The 25,927-nt window shown below is 36.6% G+C and overlaps 3 protein-coding genes across 4 annotated transcripts; 1 reads left to right on the forward strand and 2 right to left on the reverse strand.

The window, feature by feature from the left end:
- Positions 1-1,243: 1,243 nt before the first annotated feature.
- Positions 1,244-2,281, reverse strand: LOC129283828 (putative nuclease HARBI1). The gene has a single exon (XM_054919446.2). The coding sequence runs from the start codon at positions 2,279-2,281 to the stop codon at positions 1,244-1,246; it is 1,038 nt and encodes a 345-aa protein (XP_054775421.2).
- A 10,073-nt stretch (positions 2,282-12,354) lies between these two features.
- LOC129279181 (lengsin-like) lies at positions 12,355-20,529 on the forward strand. Of its 2 annotated transcripts, XM_064111278.1 has the most exons (3): positions 12,355-12,592; positions 14,709-14,827; positions 17,619-20,529. In XM_064111278.1, the coding sequence occupies exon 3, from the start codon at positions 17,636-17,638 to the stop codon at positions 18,998-19,000; it is 1,365 nt and encodes a 454-aa protein (XP_063967348.1). In that variant the 5' UTR covers positions 12,355-12,592; positions 14,709-14,827; positions 17,619-17,635; the 3' UTR covers positions 19,001-20,529. The 2 variants fall into 2 exon arrangements, with proteins under 2 accessions (XP_063967348.1, XP_054771259.2); XM_054915284.2 differs by lacking the exon at positions 14,709-14,827 and having other exon boundaries at positions 12,433-12,592.
- A 4,220-nt stretch (positions 20,530-24,749) lies between these two features.
- LOC129279180 (BTB/POZ domain-containing protein KCTD6-like) lies at positions 24,750-25,664 on the reverse strand. The gene has a single exon (XM_064111279.1). It carries the CDS (start codon positions 25,570-25,572, stop codon positions 24,832-24,834), a length of 741 nt encoding a protein of 246 aa, XP_063967349.1. The 5' UTR covers positions 25,573-25,664; the 3' UTR covers positions 24,750-24,831.
- Between the last annotated feature and the right edge of the window lie 263 nt (positions 25,665-25,927).

Genomic DNA, 25,927 nt, shown 5'->3' on the forward strand with positions numbered 1-25,927 from the left:
CTGACCAAGATCTTAGTACCCATTTGGTGAAGATCATCAAAGAATTCCCCATATTGACGGAGAAATGTCAGCTGCCGCAAGCAAAGGAAAAGAAAACCCTAGCTCTACAGCAGGCAAAGAACACGATCATGGCCAGTATTGGCAAGAGGATGGATGAAAAACAAATCATGAAAAAAATTGCCAACAAGAAGAAGACTGACACTAATCAAACAGGGAATCGCAAGATGACCCTATGCCCATGGGAGAAGGAGCTCTACATTAATGGGGATGAAAACCCGGTGGTAACAAAAATGCCCTGCTCCATTTCTGCTGGCGTTTCCACCAACACTGATTCTCTGTCATCGTGCTCTAGTCAAGCATCACCCAGTGCACCTTGTCCAAGGGTAGGCAAATTAACAATTTCAAATGATAAATCATATCAATAATTCATAATGAAATTCCTAAAACATTTAGCATTTTGATACTTTTGTCATTGGTGTTATGATTTTCATACTACTTAAACATCAACATACATCCAAGCTTCATGAAAATTGTCAGTGTCCAAGGGAGACAGTTGTAGACATCTAGTTCAGATTGCCAGAGAGGGTCTCTATATAAACGTAGTGTTCTTGACATTCATGAATAATAACAAATGTAACAAAAAATTAGTTAACGTTGCCAATCGTGAATCTTTATTTGCGATTAACATGGATATGATGAAGACATACATAATGCATCATAATGTTATTTTCTTTTCATAGAATGCGACGAATCGTCGGCGTGGGCCAGCCTCTGAAACGAACACGCCATCACCCATGCCTGTTCCTGTCAAAGGTCCCAAGAGGAAGGTGTTGTCAGGCGAAACAGAGGAAACCATCAACCTGTCAACATCGGAGCTGCAAAGGCTGGTTCTCCTCGAGTAGCTCAAGTACACCCGAATGAAAATAAGACGTCTCGAGCAGAGCCAGCAGCCCATTGAACATGCTGAATAACGAAGCCAAGACGTATGCGTAACTTGCAAGAAAGCAAAGCCGAACAAGACTATAGAAAGAGTAGCTATTAGTTATTTATCGTTTAAAAGTGTTTTTCTTTAGTTCATCTGTAGTTATCAATCGTAAGCGATTTTATTATTTTACTATAAACATAGCAAATATACTCTGCGAAGACAGGTTGAAAAATAAAAATAAACGTTAATCTGCAAGTTGAAGGAATTGTTTTCTTGTCTTTATTTCGCCAGTAGTTCCAGTTTATTTACGACTGTTATTCATTGGTCGCGTCTCTCGTAGATATGGTTGGCGATTTCATCACGCTTTTGTTGACCTCGCGGCCGCAGTATCCGAGGTCCTTGTTCTACAACTCCACCATGGTTGCCATTGTCGCCAGCGATTTCTTCATCCTCGTCATCGCCACGCAAGTCGTCGTCCGGGTCATGGAGGAAGCGTGACACGTTGTGAAGCACAAAACATGCTACGATGCACTTGGGGATATTCTCGAGCTTCAGGCGAACCCCATACCTGAGGATCGGGAATCGCCGTTTGAATTGCCCAAAACCCTGCTCGATGACGACACTGTTTCTTGTGTGAGCCCTGTTAAAAGACCTCTTGACTGGCGTGTCTGGATCAGCGAAGGGCGTCATCATGTATGGTGATATCCCATATCCAGAGTCCCCCAGAAGGCAGCCGCGAACATTTCTTGAAACGACATCGCGCAGGTCCGACGTTTGAAATATCCGGGAGTCGTGAACGGATCCGGGCCAGCCAACGTCAACACTAGTGAAGATATGGTTCTCATCGCATGTTGCCTGGACATTGAAGGAAGGGTGGTTTTTGCGGTTGATGAACTCATCTCCGAACTGGCCGCGCGGTTTGTCAATCCGCACATGGGTGCAGTCAATCGCCCCGATAGTGAAAGGAAACCCCAGTTTTTCAGCCCATCGTTCCTTTGCATGTGTCACGTCTGCGTTTGAAGTGGGAAACTTGATCCAGGTAGGGTGCTGCGCTGCGATGAGGTCAATGTTTTTAGCCACATGTCGAGAAACAGTGGTCTGGTTGATCCCCATCACTTCCCCCACTGTTGTTTGGTAACCCGGATCCGCCAAGTAGTGGAGCGTGGCCTCCATGCTCTCCACCGTTGTCAGACATCCTCCCCGATTTTCATCATGTTCAGGTATGAACCTGTGTGCTAACCACTCAACGTTCTCTTTGTCGAAACGGAATAGTTTCCGATAGGTCTCGGGAGCAATTTCTTCTCGATTTATTCTACTCCTGTACAACTTTGTTTTTTCTCTAACGAGCATAAACATGATGCTTAACCGCGAACGTCCCGATTAAGCAAGAGCTCGAGCTGCTATGACGGAGCTTGAAAAAACGTAAGCAATTGCTTATAAGAACAAGCAAAAGGTTCGTTTTATGCATACGTTTTAAAGCAATTGCTTGATCTTTAAGCAATTGCTTGCGGACATCAAGCAATTGCTTGTGCTTGCTAGCAAAAGCATTTGCTTGCAAGCAATTGCTTATGTTTATGCATACGGATTCAAGTAAAAGGCTAGCACAAGCAATTTCTACTTTTTATGCATACGGCCCACTGTGTTTAGCTTCCCGGAGGAGCCGTGGAAACATGTCACATTGAATTGATAGACCATCAACTCGGCTGCCAGCTAATGTGAAGATACCGCTAAATGTAACTAAACGAACCACTCAAAATATGCAAGAACACTTGGAGCAAATTAACGCATGACTATTTGTGCACATGCCCAACACGCAACAGCACAATCTAGGCTAGCGCCCATGGATAGCCTGGACTGGAGGCTTCTGGGGAGTAAAAGTCATCTACTCTACGTAGGCTTACTCCCCACGAAGCCTGGGACGCTTCGGCGGTGGCCAAATTTGCACGTGATGTTTTGATTTTCACATGCGCTGCGCTTTGATCCGATCCAAAGTCAAGTTTCATTGCCGATCCGCGAAGTTCAATAGATTATGTAATGCTGTTTTAATCGGCGGCGGACACCAACCTAAAACTGATATCGGCGAAAATATTGGAATGTTAAGTTGTTATTTATCTCAAAATTTAGGGGGTTTTTTTTGTCTGGATATGTTTTAAACTGTTTTGAGGTGTTAATGAGTTAAAATATATTTCATATACCTTTTTGGTCTAACTTGTTTGTGCCTAGTCAATATTGACTATTATTGTCTTCCGCTTGGCGACAGCACGCAAATTATGGACTCCCGTTCTCCGAGAAGAAATATATATCACGCATTATTCGTAAATTTCTTACAACGGCGGAAAAGAAAATAAAACAAAATAGAAGTCACAAACATCTCAGATTAATGAGCGATCGATTTGGGAATGTTTTAAAATTGTTTTTGAGGTCCTAACGAAATGAAATATATTTATATACCTTTCGCTATGACCTCTCTAAAAAATATTAATGATGCACTATTTTGACAACGGCGGGAAGGATTATAAAACAGAATAGAAGTCACAAACATCTCAGATTAATGAACGATATATTAGGACATTTTAACATTGTTTTGAAGTGTTAATGAGTTAAAATATATTTGATATACCTTTCGTTACGGACTTTCGTTCTCCGAGAAGAAATATAAATCACGCATTATTCTTAAATTTCTTACAACGGCGGAAAAGAAAATAAAACAAAATAGAAGTCATAAACATCTCAGATTAATGAACGATCGATTTGGCAATGTTTTTTAATTGTTTTTGATGTCCTAACGAGTTGAAATAAATTTATATACCTTTCGCTATGACCTCTCTAAGAAATGCACTATTCTGAAAACGGTGGAAAGGATTATAAAACAGAATAGAAGTCAGATTAATGAACGATATATCAGGACATTTTAACATTGTTTTGAAGTGTTAATGAGTTAAAATATTTTTAATATACCTTTCGTTACGGACTCCCGCTCTCCGAGAAGAAATATAAATCACGCATTATTCTTAAATTTCTTACAACGGCGGAAAAGAAAATAAAACAAAATAGAAGTCATAAACATCTCAGATTAATGACCGATCGATTTGGGAATGTTTTAAAATTGTTTTTGAGGTCCTAACGAGTTGAAATAAATTTATATACCTTTCGCTATGACCTCTCTACGAAATGCACTATTCTGACAACGGTGGAAATGATTATAAAACAGAATAGAAGTCACAAACATCTCAGATTAATTAACGATATATCAGGACATTTTAACATTGTTTTGAAGTGTTAATGAGTTAAAATATATTTGATATACCCATCTTTACGGACTCCCGTTCTCCGAGAAGAAATATAAATCACGCATTATTCTTAAATTTCTTACAACGGCGGAAAAGAAAATAAAATAAAATAGAAGTCATAAACATCTCAGATTAATGAACGATCGATTTGGGAATGTTTTTAAATTGTTTTTGAGGTCCTAACGAGTTGAAATAAATTTTTATACCTTTCGCTATGACCTCTCTACGAAATGCACTATTCTGACAACGGTGGAAATGATTATAAAACAGAATAGAAGTCACAAACATCTCAGATTAATTAACGATATATCAGGACATTTTAACATTGTTTTGAAGTGTTAATGAGTTAAAATATATTTGATATACCCATCTTTACGGACTCCCGTTCTCCGAGAAGAAATATAAATCACGCATTATTCTTAAATTTCTTACAACGGCGGAAAAGAAAATAAAATAAAATAGAAGTCATAAACATCTCAGATTAATGAACGATCGATTTGGGAATGTTTTTAAATTGTTTTTGAGGTCCTAACGAGTTGAAATAAATTTATATACCTTTCGCTATGACCTCTCTAAGAAATGCACTATTCTGACAACGGTGGAAAGGATTATAAAACAGAATAGAAGTCAGATTAATGAACGATATATCAGGACATTTTAACATTGTTTTAAAGTGTTAATGAGTTAAAATATTTTTAATATACCTTTCGTTACGGACTCCCGCTCTCCGAGAAGAAATATAAATCACGCATTATTCTTAAATTTCTTACAACGGCGGAAAAGAAAATAAAACAAAATAGAAGTCATAAACATCTCAGATTAATGACTGATCGATTTGGGAATGTTTTAAAATTGTTTTTGAGGTCCTAACGAGTTGAAATAAATTTATATACCTTTCGCTATGACCTCTCTACGAAATGCACTATTCTGACAACGGTGGAAAGGATTATAAAACAGAATAGAAGTCACAAACATCTCAGATTAATTAACGATATATCAGGACATTTTAACATTGTTTTGAAGTGTTAATGAGTTAAAATATATTTGATATACCTTTCGTTACGGACTCCCGTTCTCCGAGAAGAAATATAAATCACGCATTATTCTTAAATTTCTTACAACGGCGGAAAAGAAAATAAAACAAAATAGAAGTCATAAACATCTCAGATTAATGAACGATCGATTTGGGAATGTTTTAAAATTGTTTTTGAGGTCCTAACGAGTTGAAATAAATTTATATACCTTTCGCTATGACCTCTCTACGAAATGCACTATTCTGACAACGGTGGAAAGGATTATAAAACAGAATAGAAGTCACAAACATCTCAGATTAATTGACGATCTATCAGGACATTTTTAACATTGTTTTGAGGTGTTAATGAGTTAAGATATATTTGATATACCTTTCGTTACGGACTCCCGCTCTCCGAGAAGAAATATAAATCACACATTATTCTTAAATTTCTTACAACGGCGAAAAAGAAAATACTGTAAGACAAAATAGAAGTCACAAACATCTCAGATTAATGAATGATCGATCTGGGAATGTTTTAAAATTGTTTTTGAGGTCCTAACGAGTTAAAATATATTTATATACCTTTCGCTATATGAACTCTCTAAGAAATATAAATGACACATTTATTCTGACAACAGCGGAAATGTAAATAAAATAGAACAGAATTCACAAACATATCACTAAACAGATCACTTGGATTGTGAAGCGTCTCGGCTTGATAGGGAGGTATAAACCTGGATATAAATGATAGTCTTTAATAAAATTGTTGATGATTCATAATATATTTGTAAAGAGTTTTGATGTGATAACGACATGATTTATGATATAAAATCATTCTTCGAAAACCAAAATGAAGCTCACAGCCAAAGCAAGTGATACCTCCTTCGACATAAGGTACATTACGTAATACCTTGGATGACCAAGCTGGGCCAAGTCTGTCATCAAGACACTCGACAACATATTGAGATAATCTGTTGAGATTTGCTGAACCATTAAATCAGGTAAACATGAGATAAAAATTGTTTCTCTTGGGACTCATTTGGGCAGCCACTGAGGTGATTTTAAAACATGAGCCACGCGAGCAATAATTGCCTTGGGTGGTGATGGACATTTCATTGATTTCTTTTTTAATCAGCGACTTTACAAATAAAAAATAATAATACATATTCTAATAACTTTTTAAATCTTTGATGGATTTTCCTCAAACTTTCACCAATATTTATCATTTTTTTTCTCCTATCTGTACAATAAACTTTTTGTCAGGGTGAACTCCCCCTTTAATGTTTGGTCACTTGGAAATGAAACCTACGTATCATGAACGTGTTTTCAGTTGGGAAAATTTGGAAATTGCAAAATCACTTATCGTTTATTTCTACCATGTTTATTTTTTAAAGAAAATTGAGACTTCGAAAAAGTATTTTTGACCATTTTCATCATTTTGTAATTCAAATTCCCTTTAGAAAGATGTTGCAAAGTCTTAGGGATATTTCTGATCTGTACAATGCAGGATCTAGGGGCGGGGGAGTTTTTTTTTTGTATGGTAGTTTTTATTTGACAACTTCAGTTCATATAAAAAATAAAATACATATAAGAAATAGAAGTTTGATGTCTTTACAAATTGATAAATACCTTGACAACTCATAAATTTAACACAATTTTTTCCCCTTTAGTGTTACAATAAAACACAATGTCAGACATCTTCCAATACATAATTATAAATAACATTGATGATGATTATAATATGCATTAAGAATAAAAACTTCTACAATAAATTCAACATATTGATTTTTTCCAGTGTCAAATATCAACATAAAAAAGAGATTTTCCAAATACACATTGGCATGACATATCGATTAGAAATACCTAAAAATATATTTTTAGATATTTCTAATCGATGTGTCGATCATGCGGTCTCATGCCAACCCCCCCCCCCCCCCCCCGCCACTAGATTATTAATCAATAGAAGAAACTGTACACACATGTAAAAAACAATACAAGAAATTATAGTCTGTTTTAGATGAAAGAATGAAAAATAAACGTTAAAAACAAGCAATTAGCCGTCAAACAAATAACATTAACTTTACATCTCGCTCCCGCGCCCAGGATCTCGTTTTTCTCCTTTGACAAAATCATGCACACACGTGTCGCCCTAACTAAGCCCCATTTCCAGCAAGCTAGCCAACACTCATTGTGAGTAACTTGTGACATGACAGCAGATGACATGAGAAATTGAGAATGAACGTTAAGAATATTACTTAGAAAGTAATTAGCGGGAAAATTATGAGGAACAATTCATTTTATGATAAAAATTTCTTGAAAACTATCGGAAAACGGTATCATGTAAAAATGAAAGGCTACGTCGGACCCAGGTCGCACCGCGGACAATTCAGTTCTAACGTACTGTAGCATGCATGTCCGGCTCAGCTAGGCGCGCTGGCAACGCTAGTGTGGCTGCTCAGGCTTGGCTGGCTGGCTCGCCGGCCGGCTGGAAGTGGAAATGCGCCAGTTTCTACGCATGGATATTTTCCGGTCATCAATAATAACATCGTAGTTTGTTGCCGAAATGATTCTGAAACATCCATTACTTTTGAGGATTGATGATGAATGATGCAACAATTATTTCCGATGACTTTTCCCCACTTTTTATGATTTTTTTTAATTTATTTTTTTGCCTGTGTCGCCGCGTCTTGCACGTGACGCATATAGAGCTTGTGGAATTTACGTGCGTCGCATGCGACGCGTGTGTTCTACACTGGCGAGAACGTTGCATGTAGTCATGCACGTACGGCCACAAAACCTGAAACTTTCGCCCCCGAGATTTCTACTTTCCCTCTAAAAGATCTAGCCCTAAATCATGTAGGCCTAGGCCTACATCACATGGGGTTCAACTTCATTTCCAACATTTCTGCGATATCGATTTCATTTTTAAAGAAGAATTCATTAAAAAACGAGAAAAATGTTATGAAAAGATGGGAAGAGCTTACGGCCGTGTTTACGTCGCCATCTTGATTTCTGAATCTGACTTTGTCTTGGCGACAGCACGCAACGCGCAAATCGCGCGATTTGCGTGCTGTCGCCAAGCGGAAGACAATAATAGTCAATATTGACTAGGCCTAGGCACAAACAAGTTAGACCAAATTCTCATGATAATAATTTGAAGAAAGTGTATGTCTCTTTGCCCTCAACATTATTTAGAAAATCAGAGTTCTCTGATTCTCAGCCCCCGGCCCCCAGCCCGCGGCTCAGACCCAGCCCCCACGAACAGCGCAGCCGGCAGCAGGGGCGCCTCGATATGACAGGGTACCGTAGTCGTAGATCTACTGCATGAAAGTCCAAGCCAGGCAAATGATATTGGCCAATCAATATCCTGCACGTCGCGATTCATTTACACGTGTGATGAACGCAGTGCAAGGAACAAGCTTGAGCAGACTTAAAAATATACGTGCCGGTAAATCAGTTTCCTTCCATTTTATCAAACTAAAAAATGTAACAGGTTCGATCAATATAACAGCACATATGACATTCTACGAAAAAGATGGGTAATTAATTATAATAACACAAAATTATGACTAAATTCTCACTTACAACAGGAAAATTTTGTCACTTTTGTCGACGGTCGGGTATACAGCTGACGGACTACACTGTATCAAACGTTGATGGCGTACTATCAAAAACAAATCGCTGGGCAGGCAGAATTTTGTTGCATCAATATCAAAAGGTTGGTTTTTTTTATATAGAAAATCCGGTTCATTCTCAGAAGGCCTATGATTACTCCGTCTACTAAAAGGACAAAACCACCCCAAAAAAAGTTGACTTGAATAAAAAGAGAAAAATCCAACGAGTATAACACTGAAAATTTCATCGTTCGGTTGTAAAATAAGAAAGTTATGACATTTTGAAGTTTCACTTAATTTCACAAAACAGTTGTATGCACATCCTGTTCGGCCGGTATGCAAATGAGGGGACTGATGACATCACTCACTCCCTATTTCTTTTGTATTTCATTTTATGAAATATGACTTATTCAAATTTTCTCCTCACTGTACTTGAAACAAAGTTTCATTCCTCCCTGAACAGCTAGTACACGTGGAATTAACTGTTCTTGAAACAAAGTTTCATTCCTCCCTGAACAGCTAGTACACGTGGAATTAACATTGCCTCAACATTTTGTGCTTCAGAAAAATTGAAATATTCTATATATTTCAACAACAAAAAACAAAAGAAATAGTGAGGGGACATCGACTCTCTCATTTGCATGTCAGTGATTAGTGCATTATTGGTTTGTGAAAAATAAGGGAAACTTTAATATGTCATAAATTTTTAATTTTACATCAAATTTTGATGAAATTTTTAGCGTTATGCTCGTTTGATTTTTCTATATTGATTCAAATCAACATTTTTATAGGGTGGACTTGACCTTTAAACTGACCCACTGGCGGATCCAGGGGGGCGCAGCCGGCCCGTGCCCCCCCCCCCCCTTATGTAAAAATGCCGTTAAAACAGAAGTGTGCCCCGCCCCCCCCCCTTTAAAAGTGAAGACCCTTTTTTTTGTTTACTGCTTGTCAATTTTTTTCGTGGACGAAATCCCATCATCATATGAAATAATGACTATCTTCCTATTCCTCCTCTTATTTATAAGCGCGAGGTGAAACTTTTTGATATTCTATACTGCAAAGGGGGACAATTTAGTTATTGGGAATTCATAAAAATGTTATTATCTTATATATCTATTAGCCTAAGCCTTCGACGAATTGTATGAATATAAAGGCCTGAAAACTTGACATTTTAATTACTCTTGTAATTATGAAAGGGATGCGTGAGTTTCAGGGGCGGATCCAGCTTACGCCAATAGGGGGGTGGGCGACAAAGAAATTACCCATATCTTCCCCGATCGGCCGCTCAAAGTTGTTGGTTTTTTTTTTGTTTCTTTGAAGGGTTAGTCCTAACAGCCACTTCTTAGCTTTATTCTTACAAAACATAAATTTAAAAAAATCTCATATAAGCCCTAATTAAAAAGTGCGAGCGCGAAGCGCGAGCTGAATATTTTTGATATTTCATGTATTTTGTCCTAAAAATTGAACATTCTGAGCAATGTTTGTGATCGTGAACAAGATGTGTATGTAAAAAATAATTAATGCGAGCGCGAATCGAGCAAAATTTTATATACGACCTGCCTGATCGAAAAGGAATTGTTAAGGACTGTTTGCAGTTACCCATGAAAACGATACATATGTTCAGCAATCAAATAATGCTAATGCGAAGCGCGACATGAAAATTTTGGACAGTCTGACCTAAAAATTGGCAGCACTTTTTATAATAATGATCATAGAATAAGTGTATAACACAATGCGAGCGGGAAAAAAAATGATATTTAGACCTAAAAACGCGACACTCTATTCATGTTTTATAAATCATGAAAAAGATGAGTGATTGGGTATCTTCCTACATTAATAATAGGAGCGCGAAGCGCGAGAAGAAATTTTTTAATATTCTGATATGAAACTGTATAATTTAAGCACGTTTTCAATAAAGAACAAACTGCTTATTTCAATAAACATGTGGGCGCGTGTTTTGAGATTTAGACATAGAATCTGGGCATTATAAATACATTTCTTTTATTATGAAAATCAATGCGCGAGCGCGAACTGAAGAAAATTGATACAACGATCTGAAAAGGGTCGATGTAAGCACTATTTCAAGCACTATAATTGTGCAGGAAAATGGATATGGATTGTACTTAACAAATGATGCGAGCGCGAAGCGCGAGCCGAATTATTATTTAGATCTAGCACTGGGGCATTGTAAGGACATAATTTTGTCATCACATGAAAATGACGAATATCTTCCTATTCCTCTTCCTAAGCGCGAGATGCCCCTTGTTGATATTCCATTCTGAAAAAAGGGACGATTTCATTATTAGGAATTCAGGAAACTAATCTACTCTAATCAATCTAATACTGAGAGCGCGAAATTTGTTGATATTATAAGGGCTGAAAACTGGATACATTTTCAGAATACTACAGAGAATAAATTGACCTATAATTGTATTTGTATATAGAGAGACTATACTGTTTTGTTATACCGACGTTTTTACCTGACTGCTAAGAAAGCATGAATGCCTGTGAGCAATCAACCAGGGGACCAACGGCTTAAGGTCCTCTCCGAGGGACCTGGCAATGAGGATAAATGTCTTACCAAAGGGCACTAGGCACCACTTGGGAATCGAACCCGGGTCACCGGAATCCGAAACCCCCGCTCTACCGACTGAGCTATCGCGTTTTGAGAGGAAAAGTAATTGTTTTGCAACTTGGTAACACAATGATTGCGGTATAAGTGTATTGAGTGGTTAATTAACATGTTATCGTCAAGTGGGTCTATTTTACTAGACTACACTAGCATTATGGGTCAGAAAACTGGCCAGGTATGGGTCGTTGAGGACTCGTCTCGAGATGGCGCTATATGGTTCGTATTTGCTTTAAGCTCTTCGGAGCGGGTGACGGGGGGGGGGGGGGGGTGGGGCCTGAAAAAATCTGGATCCGCCCACGTTTAGACCAGTCACATTGACCGGAGAAGGCCTCCCCTGCCCATATGGAATCAGGGGCCTGCGAACGATTCGAAAGAAGGGGTGCTGCTATGTTTATATAGAAAAAAGGGGCTGGGACAAAACAAATAGGCCTATTAATGAAGGATGTTTTTGGTCAGAAAACAATTGTCAAGCCCCCCCCCCAAAAAAAAAAAATGGTTTTCATTTCCAAATTAAGGGAATTTGGGTCAGAAAGAATTGGACAAGCAAAAAAAATGAAAAGGGTTTCGTTAAGAATTGAAGGGTATTTTTAAGAATTTGAGCATGCCAGGGGAAGCCGTGTGCTATGGTGCCCATCATACGCAGCACCAGCAATTAAAGCACCCTCGATCGCTTCCCAGGGCCCTGTGGAACTGCAAAAGACTCAAGAGCTCACAACAAATGGATGAGTTGTGGGTGGGTATTATAGCTCGGAGAGCCCATGCATATAATAATTAGCTCTCTTCTCCACCGATGTATGATCGATGTATTCTATAAGCATGATATGGCATACCTGAACAGTTTTGTTTTCGGAATTTATATAGCCTTATCATGGGGGGCCGGTGTCATAGGCGATCATGATTAGGAAAAAGTTAGCTCTAATTTCCTCGATGGAAGTTAACCTTTGTACTCTAATTTCACAATAAGCGCCCTATAGCTGAACTACACATGTTTTCTGAATTCATGCCCAGGATCGGCAGATCATGTTTATGTAGGACTGCTTGTATATAGTTCTCTCCACAACTAATACGCTATCTTTTATATGAAGCCATGCAGGATTGACTACCGGGTAATTTTAGGTAAGGGTCCATTTTCGTTTCTCAACCCTTATTGTTTCTGTATAGATTCCGGGTATAAGATTACCAAAAGATGAGACCACAGTCATACGGCAGCCAGTACATGAGGGCTCCTTATTATGTCCCAATCTAAAATGTGAGGGTAATAATCGAAAAACGAATATTCTTGCCAAAATATTTTGCATGCAACTTGCTAATTGAACTGCCAACACATCGTTAAAGGCTTGCACTTAATACGGATGCAGAGAGGATGAAGGAAAAAATCTTGCCATCCGTTAATTGGAAAACGTATATATCCGTTGTGTATACTCTTTGCATACGTGTTTCGTACGCTCTCTATCAATCGAGCATCCGTCCACTGTGATTTCATTGTTCGCCCATTTTGTTCATTTTCTGGAGTGGATGAAAACGGATGGAGCCACTCCGAAATTTTGATTGTCTGTGATCCGCTATGAACCTTATTGAATACGTTTTGTGTCCGTCGGCCAGTATGGATCCCCATATCATAATTTGCATTATTCTGGTGAAACGGTTCTAGTACTTCTAGGCATGTCTTTATGAATATTAATTAGGTGGGCTGATGATGTCATATCCCCACTTTGTTCCTTTGTATTTTATTATATGAAATTAGGTTTATTCAAACATTTTCTACCAAGAACTAAAACAATTGGATTGCCAACTGTTAAGTGCATTAGTTATCTATTGCCGCAACTTATTTAATCATAATGGAGACACATTTACACATGTACGAAAAAATGAAACAGTTTCATGTAATAACATAAGAAAAAGGAAAGTGGGGATGTGACATCATCAGCCCACCTAATGAATATTCATGACGATGTGCATATAACTGTTTTCACAAAATAATTCAAAATTCAAGAACGATCGTTATTTGTTATCCGATTTTGATGAAATTTTCAGCATTTTGCTTTGTGAATTTTTAGATATAAATATTTTCAGCCCGGACCATCCCTTCACGATGCGGCTGCACGATCGCGAGCCGTCTGTGTACGAGTTTGTTCTTTATATCCAGCTATTATTATTATTATTATATAGAAACGTGTAACACATTTAATTTTCAAGTTGAAATATCAAGTTTTCAGCTCGCGCCATACCTTGATACCCTTCCTTTTCATGATTACAAAAACTGCAAGGACGTACTGTCCTAATTCCAAATCTATAAAAAAAAAACACCTCGCGCTTCGCGCTCGCACTTAATGGTTTGATTAGATACCTATCGTGTTCATGACTGAAAAAACTGTTTAGAATGTCAAATTTTCAGGTTTTTAAATGAAGAAAATTTCAGCTCGCGCTCGCAACAGTTGCTTTTCGTTCTATGCCCCCCTCTTTATGGTTACCTTGCTTCGGATTCCTTGCTTTTAGTTCTAAATCTGAAGCAAATTCAGCTCGCGCTTTGCGCTTGTTTACCGGGTTCTTTATTAAAAACATCTTTAGTTTTCAGATCGAATGTCTCAAATTTTTGTTCAGCTAGCTCTTGCATGAATTGTTTAGTTATATATAAGCATATTATTCATAGAAAATATCTAATTTTCAGCTTAATCTTCGCGCTCGCACCATCCTCTAATATATTACACTCGATTTCTTATGTCGAAATATAAAAATGTTCAGCTCATGCCTCGCGCTCCCAATTCTTAGATCAGTGTGAGATATGTATTCTATTCATGATGGATCACTCCGAACTGTCTTTAAGATGTCTTTTTGCAGGCCAGTATTTCAATATTCTATAATTCATGGATACAAAATCTGCTCAAAATGTTCAGGTCTAAATATATATTTTTTTTAAAGAATTGGAGCACGCGGTAATATATTTATACAATATATTCAGGTCACGTGAATACCTTATCTTGCTTCTAAGAATGAAAAATGTGTTAGAATTAACCCCTCTAAAAAAAAATCACTTTGGGCAGCCGTGACGGGGCAAATGTGAATGAAAATATTTTCGCCCCTCTCCCTATTGATTAAAGCTGGAACCTATAGGTATGAAGAAAGAAAATGTCGAAAATGTGAATAAGGAGAATGAGGCTTATACTCATTTCATAAAGCACTCTCTATCCCTATAATCATGTTCCTTTTCTATCATCCTTTGTATGCACATCAGTTTAAACGACTGAAGGAACTTTGTCAAGGCTCGCCCACGATCGAGGCTCTCTCACTGCATTTCTCCCTGGCCATACACACCTTGTGAAGGAAGATTTTTGGTCGCTCGCACGCGTATAGGTATACTGTAATTCATTACTTTATATAGCCATCGAAAAAAAATCAAGATATGACTTTAACTTAAAGACGGTAATTAAGTGATACACATTTACAGGACGCAACACTGCCCATGCTGGTGTGATAATTTTGGACATCATTTTGTCTTCCAACAACTGAAAATTTGCTCGCTCGCTCGCATATTAATACTAACTGTAATTCATTACTTTATTTATTGATATATTCATATTCCACAAATCCTCAAAGTATATTTCGTAATAAATCATTTTTAACAATAAAAATATTGATCAAATGCATAACACAAGCAGGATTGAAACGTACCAATGAAATGAAAAAAGTGGATGGGCCTATACTGAAGCAAAGCTTGTAAGATGTAGACCCCTTATCAAAATTTATACAGAATCTGTATAAAGTAAATACATTATATCGATATAAATTTATAGAATTTTGCTGATTATTTTTACTCTACTTATATCTGATATAAGTAGAGTCAAAATAATCAGCAAAATTCTATAAATTTATATCGATATAATATATTTACTTTAAAATAATCAACACTACCTGGATAAGTATGAAGTTCACAAAATATTTGATTGAATCAATAAGAATTCACAAGAAACTTTTTGATGAGTAATTTAAATCGGTTCAGATTAGCAGCCTCTTTTATTACTCTGTCCAGAGAATTCCAGAGTTTTGGTCCTGTGAAAATGTCAGTTTTGCTAGAAAATACTGTTCTTCTTTTAGGTAAGTGATAGTCCTTTGACCGTCTCGTATTATATGAAAGCAAAGTATTGTTTCTCATAAATTTCTTTTGTAGGACATTTTATAGGTACACTGTTTCTATCTAGCTGATACATGAATTGAAATAGTTGTAAGCGGTGCAGGTCACTGACTTTAAGGATACGTTTCTGACGAAACAATTCATCCATATGAGCTCTAAAGGAAATATTGCATATTATTCTCAGTACTTTTCTCTGAAGTAGCAACTCTTAATTTGTTTAGTCTCGTTTGAGAGGCATTATCCCATGCCATAATCCCATAATTATGTTATGGTAGAATACAACATGGATAGCGCCTGTGCTGGAAGAACGTGTTTAAACATATTGATGACTCCAATATTTCTTGCCACTGTTTTACAAAAATATTGTTGATATGAGCATTCCATGTAAGTTTGTTATCAATAGTAAGATATAGAAATTTTGTTGTTTGCACTTCTTTGATTTCAGTATCATCTAAACATGCAAAAAGTATTTGATGCGGCAGATGTTTCAATGTATGACTAAAAAGCATTAGTTTTTGCAGATTCAATGACAGTTTGTTGGCTTTAATCCAGTTTGTTACTTTTTTAAATTCTGCATTCATAGTGCTCACAAGTAAATCAGGATCATGATGTGTGTAGAAAATATTGGAATCATCAGCAAAGAGAATTATGAGAGAACATGAGATGAATTTTTCATATCATTAACAAAGTACACATAGCAAAGTCCAGGAATACTATACCTTGTGGAATTCCACAGGCAACTGGCCTCAATGTTGGAGATTCTGATTCATTTACTGTAACAAACTGAATTCTATCAGTAAGATAACTCCTAAACCATTGTAAAGCTGTCCCTCTGATACCGTAATTTGATAGCTTATAGTATTTCATGATCTATTGTATCAACGCTTTTGAGAAGCCGAGGAACAACCCTACGGTATGATCAGAATTGTCAGAAGAAGTAGATATTTTATTTATTAATGTCAATATAGCATGAGTTGTATTACGTTTTTCCCCAAAACCAAATTGATTATCACATAATACTATATTTCTGAAGAAAAGCAATTGTCCTTTTATAAATTATCCTTTCAAGAACTGCTGAGAACGAAGTTAACAAAGATATTGGGCGGTAATTACTAGTAATTAATTGATCTCCCTTCTTGAAAATGGGTATAACTTAAGTTATTTTCATCTTCTTTGGGACCTGACTAAGCTGCATGCAATGACAAATTAAATATATGAAGCAGAGGATCATCAAGAGAATGTATAAGGTTTTTCACATCTCTATTAGTAATGCTATCATAACCAGGAGTCTTTTCTGCTTTCAAATTAAATATAATCTCAAGTCTTGTCTATGAACTGGAGTAAGAAATATTGAACTATCATTTTGTTTATCCAAAAAGTCCTTAAACTAATTTTCTACAGGCATAATATTTCCAGCTAACTTTGGTCCAATTTGAGAGAAATGTGTATTAAATTCATTTGCTATAGAATGAATAGGCCTATCTTCAACCCCTATTTCCATCTACACGTAATTTATTAACAGCACTAGATTTGTTAATTTTGTTTAGAGCCCCATTTTTTGTTTTCCATGTATTTTTAAGATCGTTTTTATATGATTGTAATTTTTCTGAATAAAACTTCTTTTCTAGAAAAAAAAAATTGTTTGAGGCCTTTACCTGAAAGATGGTATTATCATGGACCTATTATGGACATGATAATATACCCCCGAATACATAGCCTTGGTGTGGGGGTGTTCCCAAAATTTTGAATGTTCAGATATAGTGCAATCACAATAACAATAATCATGTTAAGCAGGGCCCGCTGTGAGAACAGTTGGCGAAACTGAAGTGTACCCTGGGTAAAATATGACGTTATTATTATTATTATTATTACTACTTAATCACCCCCTCCCCTCGGACCGGATTTAAGCCAGTGTTTAGAAGTCTTCATAGTTCAAAAGAGTGGATTCACTTTATCATGATTCGGTGACCATGGTGACCAAAACTTTTAATTCGTTTTTTCCCATAACCATAGATAAGTACGCCGTCACCATGAGCTTAGAACAAGTAGAGGGTGCTTTGAAGCTGATTGAAGACCTCAATCTAACAGCAATTCGATTCGAACAGACCGATATGCATGGCATCGCACGATGTAAGACAATCCCGGCGTGTCACTTCAAGGAGAAAGCAACCAAAGGTGTCAACTTCGTTTTGCTCGCACTAGGAGCTCTGGATGTCAAAGGTGAGCTGGTTGAACTGGTCGAGGATACTGGCTACGGAGAAGAGGTGTCATTCGGCGATGCGGTGGCGTTTCCGGATTTCGATACTCTCTATCCGCTACCGTGGTTGAAAAGCACCGGAAGAATCCTGGTCGAACCGACGTACAATGGCGAGTCCGTTCCCGGGTATCCACGAGTAATTGCGAAGCGGCAATTGGAGAAATTGAAGGAAATGGGGATGTCTCTTCTATCGGCTCACGAGCACGAGTTCTACCTCGTGGAAAAAGAAACGCTGAAGCCGATGAACGGAGATGACTCAAACATCTTCGCCACTATTCGTAATACCCCGATCCTGGACCTGATAGATAAGTTCATCGAATACCTACCGAAAGTTGGAGTTTCGGTTGAAAGTGTCGAAAATGAAATGGGGCCTGGTCAAGTCGAGATATCTTACAAACCGGCGTTTGGTTTGCGTGCTGCGGATAATGCCCACACCTACAAAACATCCATCAAGGAAATAGCCCTGCTCAACGGCTGTGTGGCATCGTTCATGAGTAAACCCTACCCAGAGCAAGCTGGCTCCTCTAGTCACTTTTGCCATTCTTTGTGGGATGTCGAAGGCAAGCTTCCCCTCCTGTACAACCATGACAACCCGACGCATCTCTCGGAGATTGGTCAGCAGTGGATTGCAGGAATCCTTGCTCATGCTCGCGCTACTGAAATCCTGATGGCACCTACTGTTAATTGCCTTAAACGTGTTAAACCGATGGCCACTCCCATCAATGTCACATGGGGTTTGGACAATCGCACCTGCCTTGTTCGGGTCAAGATCAATGGTGACACTGGAACATATCTTGAGAACCGAGCAGGCGCCTCAGGGTGTAACCCATACCTCTCTCTGGCGGCAACAGTTGCTGCCGGTATTGATGGTATCGTGAACAAAATGAAGCTACCACCACCGGTTACCCGAAACGCTTACAAGCCTGAAAACATCCCTCCAAAGACAGCATCTATCCCGGACAACATGGAGGACGCGCTCAAAGCACTCCTTGACGATGAGGTCATCTGCGATGCCCTGGGAAAGGACTTCATTAAATCTTTCTCTGCTTTGAAGAGGTACGAAGCGAATCAAGAGAGAGAGGCAATAGATAAGGGCGACGAACACTGGGATTTCAACAAGTTCTTCTATTACTTGTAAAGCTAGTATAGCTAACGTGAATTGAATAGTTTGCTTGTAAGTACACCTAAGACAAATATTTTGAATGTAAAATTCAAATATGTTCTATCTATTTTATATTTTATTTTGTTTTGCTTTTTTAATACATTATTCATTTTATAATTACAACGCAAACTGATTTTTAAATCGTTCCTCCTCTTATCATTTCTTTCCGTTTTATTTTATGGTGTTCATCTAGCAAATTATTACTACATATATATAATGCTTATTCTATCGCCTATTGCGCATTCATTTTCTCCTAAATTCTTTCATATATGCATATTACATGGTATTATATAAAGTAACTTGTATAATATTTCGAAATATTATGTCATAAAGATATATGGGGGGTATCATCTATACGGTACCTCATAGTGGGTGATTAAAACAAACGTTTTTATTCTTCATGTACACAAGTTAATTCTGTAATTTATCATTATATCATCATTACTTCCATTCCATTAATTTCTGCATATTGTTTAATTTTGACGAATATTTCATGCTTTTGTTCTTCTGTACATCCCTTTTGTAAATTGACAAAATAGTATTTTAGCTCTTTTACCGTCAACAAATACATGAATCAAATAAAATCAAATACAAAGTTTGGGGCTCATTACGCCACTGTATACACATAATGAGTTGGTGCACTGTAAAAAATGAAGTGCTAATTTAGCACTTACAGTGATGGTTTAGTGACTGCACTACGAGTGCTGATTTTCTAGTTCAAATTTAGACTAGAAAATCAGCACTCGTAGTGCAGTCACTATACAAGCACTGTAAGTGCTAAATTAGCACTTCATTTTTTACAGTGTGGCTGGAGATCTGCTATGATAATCATGATCATGATAAAAATCCACTTTAATTTTAGTAAAAATTGTTTTATTCGAATTTTATGGAAATATAGGAATTTAAATGTAACATATGTCAATGTTATTAAATACAAGAAATGCGAAAATGGTGCATTACGATTAAACGCTTTTAAATTCATTTTGAACTTAAACGCTCAGTTGAAAAATACGTTTACGTTAAAAATAACAAAGTTGTATAATTTCATAGTAGATCGAAGAGCGTAATTTTGCTATAGATTTATACGGTGCCTACTTAGATTTGATATTATTCAACTATACTTTTGCCGCTTTTTGTTTTGTTATGTCAAATGCAAATTTTTCTTATTTTGTTACAGTAGAAATATAGTATGAAATCAAGATATGGTAAAGAAAAAAAAATCCACGATACCATGTCAATCCCATAAAGAGGTGGAGCTTATTTGATCCACCTTTTATAGACATCATAATCGCATTGCCACTGGGAGGATCTTCACAGCATTAGTGATCTCAGCATTCAAATGCTCATAACTTTTTTATATTTTGTTCATTTTTTTCTCAGACTTTCATGGATATGTTTCTTTGATTTTTCTGTTTTGAATTCAAGCTTCCTTGTTCAAAGCGTTTGATTTATCATCCTTTTAAATACTGGTATTAGAAATAAAAACTTGAGATGAATAACAACAATGCAAGCAGTTATTTAGTGCTCAGCTACAAATGCATATAAACATAATTTATATGCAGTTTATTTGTATAATTTGATTTGTAGATCACGTGTCATTTCAATATAATACATACATCACTAGCCATATATATATAAATATCAGACAGAAATTCTATGATACATGTATATTGTATGTAAACTTGAATACAATCGATAAAATAGTACTTGATTGTCTCAATACAAAAGCACAAGGGAGTTATATTGCATTTCTATCAATAAATCAACAATCAAACCTTGATTGAAATCCTCATTCACGAGATGCATAGAATATTTCAAAACGAATTTTTTCTATAAATTGCAACTTTTACAAGACAAGTAAGATCATATCAAATCAAATCAACAAGAATTATAATAATTATCATAATTAATGTGAAATATAGGACACCATCTAAACTGTAAGGGCCTTTAAAGCAAATATTTGAACAAAAATACATACTGAAAAAAAACCCTGAAATTCCTGCTTTTGTTAAAAAGTGCTAACCCTGAATACACATAACTTGCTGTGTTATTTCAGAGATCATCTAGTGGGTGTTTCATAAAGCTGTTTGCAAGTTACAATCGATTTTATGAACTGGGGACCCTTTCTTGGAATTTAATCAACACCAATGGGAATTGGGGGAATTTACTAGAAGAAATGATCACCAGTCATTTGTTAATTAAGGTCATTCATAAATTGTGAAAAGCTTTATGAAACACCCACCCGATCCCTGTACAAAGTTGATATTTACAAAAAATATTTTCATGATTTGTTACAGAATTTACACAGTAAAAACAATGTTTAAAATTTTAAGCAAGTAGTTAAAGCCTGTCACTCTAACAAATGTTGTTTATACTTTTTAAACAACTGTTTGAAATTTTTAAACAAGTTTTTTAAAAAGTTATAAAAATTACCAAAATTACCAAAGAAAGGTTTTAACAACTTAATTTGTAATATTTTTTCATTTACTGTGTATCACAATTGATCACATGATTGGTTCTATACCTTTTTGGGGGGAGGGGGGCCGGGGGGGGGGGTAATGGGTTCTGGTAACTATGCCATCATGGTAAGGTGGTATTGATAACCCCTGATTTTGATTGGCTGTTGAGTCATGTTACCATGGTAGATGGCAATTTGACAAAGTCTGATCTTTATGAAACATACACCTAGAGTTGTTGACCTAGAGCTGTTTAACTCAGAACACACCAAAGTCAATAACAATTAATCTTGGTTATAATGTAGCCCAAAAAACTGAATTATGTTGCTTTATACATGTAAAGTAAAGAACATTGTTATCCTTATAAGATACGGTGTGTAAAAACTATAAAAAAAGTCATTTGAAATTCAGTCATAAATTGTATGAAAAAAATTATGGACTCGCATAATAATAAATTTACCATCACTTAAAAATCCAGTCATTCTTCTGTCATGCCAAACATCACAATCTGTTCATGAAATGCCCTGAGTAATCCTCACATGTTTCTCACTACATGTAGATATCCAATTAGTGATGGTTTAAAAAAAAACACCATTTCTCTCTCAAAAAAGCAATTAAAAGAAAATTAGCAAATTATGGATTCACTACATGAACACTAACACACAAACAGATCTATTGCACTTTATATACTAGAAACAAAATTGTGGAATGCAGTCAAATTAAACCTTCTAGATCATGGATAATATCAGAAGAAATATGAACACATGTAAATTGTAAACTTACACACATTTCCTAATTGCACATTCTTTGACCACTCCAACATTAAAACTAGTCATCACATGTACATTTCGACACAAAACCCTGTCCCTTCTATTTGTGCGATATCTTCTACATAAAATGAAAATTGCAGATACTGCATTATCATTACTAAATAATGAGGCACATTTGTATACATTTTTTTTTCTCTCATGACATGTACTAGAGTAATAATTTAGACTGAAAATGATAACTAAAAAAAAACACCCAGACATAATAATAAATGTCACTTGGAGGTTTAAGACTGAAAGAAGGAATATATACAGAAGTACAAAAATATAAAGGGTTTCTTAGAATAGCAGATAAATTATTGATCAACTTTACAGGTGATAGCTGCTGAATACAATCTAATGTGGCAGAAATCGGTTAATGATTGTACTTGCTATAAAAACACACTTAATTTTGAATAAATATTTAAATTATGAGCTGATCATGATATGGCAGATTAAAAGATATAAGTTTGGCACATACACCTGTATTGGATATCAACAAAATGTTAAGGTACGTACATGTACAGAGGGGCTACATCTATGGTGTGGATAAAATTTTATCAAGATTGTGGCATGAATCATGGCATTAAATCGTATAATGACAATACATGTACACCTGTACAAAACAACATAAATGAAGTATTTTAAATCAATGTAAAATTTGTGCAAGAAATAACACCATCTAGACTCTTTTAGATTTTGCTAATCAAAATAACTTGGTATATAATAGTGATACACATCAATATTTGATGCAAATAAAAAATATGAATTGATAGAATAAATGAACTGCCATTACACTACAATATATAAAAATAACAAAATACAAATAACACTATAAATTCTGTATGAAAATTCAAATGAGGATAAGGACATCTTCAGCGCGCATCAATGTACCAATCGACAATATAAAATTACCACAAATCAACTTGTTGCATCGGCATAAAGAAGCACATTTATATTAGAAACAGTAGTACAGAAGTTGACTAAAATACACAATGATCAGTATGTGACTATTTGACATGTAGTACCCTGGTAATTTCAACATGAATAGCTAGCTATTCACTACTATGGGTGAATATCAATGTTTGCAATTAAACTTCACAGAATTCAAATGATATCTGGTAAATTTGACTTTTGTCTAATCACCATAATGAGCATAAAAAACCTATTTCGGGAATTTGTCTTCAAGATTCAACACATTTCCAAAACTCAACCCCTCAAAACGATTACCTCAAGACACCATTGCTCTGCAAGCTCTAAGCTTCAGTTTCAATATCTACACTGTTGTTTAACACACAATGTCACACATATCAATCAAGGGTGTGTAATGAACTTAATAATAATAAAAGTCAGTTCTTGTATTAGCGCATAACACATTATGAATAACGTCTCTATGCACTTGGATATTATTACCCCGGCTGTAGCTCTAGCAGCCTTCCAGCGCTCAGTGCATTTCAAGGAATAAATTCTTGCCAGGTACCCATTTACCTCACCTGGCTTGAGTGCAGCACAATGTGGATTAATTTCTTGCTGAAGGAAACTACGCTATGGCAGGGATTCGAACCCACGACCCTGTTTCAAAGTCAGGAGATTAATCCACTAGGCCACAACGCTCCACACTTAAGTCCTGTAATAGCTGACAATATGGTAGGCTTTTAATTAAAAATGGAATTCTAGGACTAACGTTAGGTTCTTCTATAAACCGGAGTTTACTCTATTTGGAGTTTGCTCATTTTGTTCAACCTCAAGATTTTTAATAGCCAAATCACACATCTCTGAGATTAAGAATCAAGTATCGACCATCCCCATCAGCATAGCATAACTTCCAAAGTGGGGGAATTTAAGCTATTAAGGATTGCACTTTGGGCTTGTTTTAATAACTACATGTAGGTGATAACCAAAATGTTATCCACTCATGCTTAAGCTTTATACTTCCCCTAATATGATAGCACAAATGTTTTTAAGTCTACGTGTAGTTGTAAATAAATCTGGAAATTGAAAAATGGATCATTTTGCAATTACATGGTCTTCATAAGTTCATAAATAACATGTGTTCTGTTCATCATCATGATCATAATTATTATTTACATCATTACAGTACATAACTTCATTATCCAGAGTAAACATTACATTTTCAGCATAGATAGAACATAGTCCAAGATTCAATAATCATGGAACAATGCAGCGTAGCCATAGGAAATACCTGACGGTGACAGACGATTTTGCCCTCATGACTGCACCAGGGCCTAAAGATTCTCCCAAATGCATTCTTTTGGGCTGCCATTCTTTCTAGAGTTGCCCCAAGATCTGACACCCCCCCCCCAAAAAAAAAATCAATATTTGTAATAATAAAATGGCAGAATAATGACATTGCTTTGACTGTATAATTGCTTGTTACCCCTAAAAAATAGCCCTTAACATGGAAGAAATAGCCCCTAAAATTCCTCAATCACCCCAGCCCAGGGTGAAAAAAAAGATAGCCCAATGGAACAAAGAGAAAGTTGTTCAACAAATCCAGCCATTCATTAGTCTTTACTTTAATAATTTATTTTGCTTTTGTCGGAGTTGTACAGGTAGTACTGCTCGATTTAACCTCTCTTGTAAAAACCCATCGATCTGTTGACCTCTCATCTCCACCACTTGAGGACACTGATGCAAGTTTGAAACCCAACTGAGTGATTTGCCTGAAAAGCTTAACACGGGACAACGGCTGCTCCCTTGGCACAATCAACCCATTCTCCTCTGGACCAAAAATGTGGTCCAACTGGTTGCGGACCAGCCGCAGATGGTTCCCAAATCCTTCCATGACTATCGGGATTTTCTGAAGGGTGTCAGAGCTTCCAAATATAATCCAACGACCATTTGCACATTCAAACTCGGCCTCAAGAAACTCTTGCTCCTGGATGCGTTCCTTTGCCCTTGTCTCCTCCTCCTTAGCCATGGCAACTGTGATTCTGAGCTGAGACACAGCATCAATTAACTCCTTAATCTGGTAGTAATCGGCCTCCTGTGCGAGCATGTCCAGCTCTTTGAAGTCCTCGGGCAAGACAAGGATGGACCGCCGCAGGAAATTCAGCACATAACGAAACAATGGCCCGTCACCGTCAATTAGGTAGTTCCCCTTATCATCTTGTGTGGATGGGAGGCGATCACTGAACATTGATCCCAACATAGAATCCGGAAAACGAATCAGGGTAGCTCGGGATGTTGTGTATATTGTCCCTCCGACATTGAGGCTCACAAAATCAGTCATATTTCTATGAAATAAGGATTTCCTATGGATCATAAGCAGCTTTTTAACAAATAACAGCAGCAGACCGTATCACAAACTTCTGCATAGCGGCTTTAGCGCATTCAAATAATAAATCCTCAGAGAGTTTATTAACCTCAATGTTTATTGTGTGCGACCAATAAGCAATTAGAAGCAAGCAACTAAACCTCAAGGTCTTGTATCCCCAAAATGACTGATCAAAAATGAAATACTTTCTACGATTCTTCTCTACGTTAGATAAGAAGTCCATCTAGATCAAGTGAATACTAATTCACTCATCTGAAAGAGTCAAATTTGAGTGATTCCTGACGTCACACCAAGTGTAACGAGGTGCGATAGTTCAGTCGGTAGAGCAGGGGTTTCGGATTCC

The sequence above is a fragment of the Lytechinus pictus genome, chromosome 16 (assembly GCF_037042905.1).
Source record: "Lytechinus pictus isolate F3 Inbred chromosome 16, Lp3.0, whole genome shotgun sequence".
Lineage (NCBI taxonomy): Eukaryota > Metazoa > Echinodermata > Echinoidea > Temnopleuroida > Toxopneustidae > Lytechinus > Lytechinus pictus.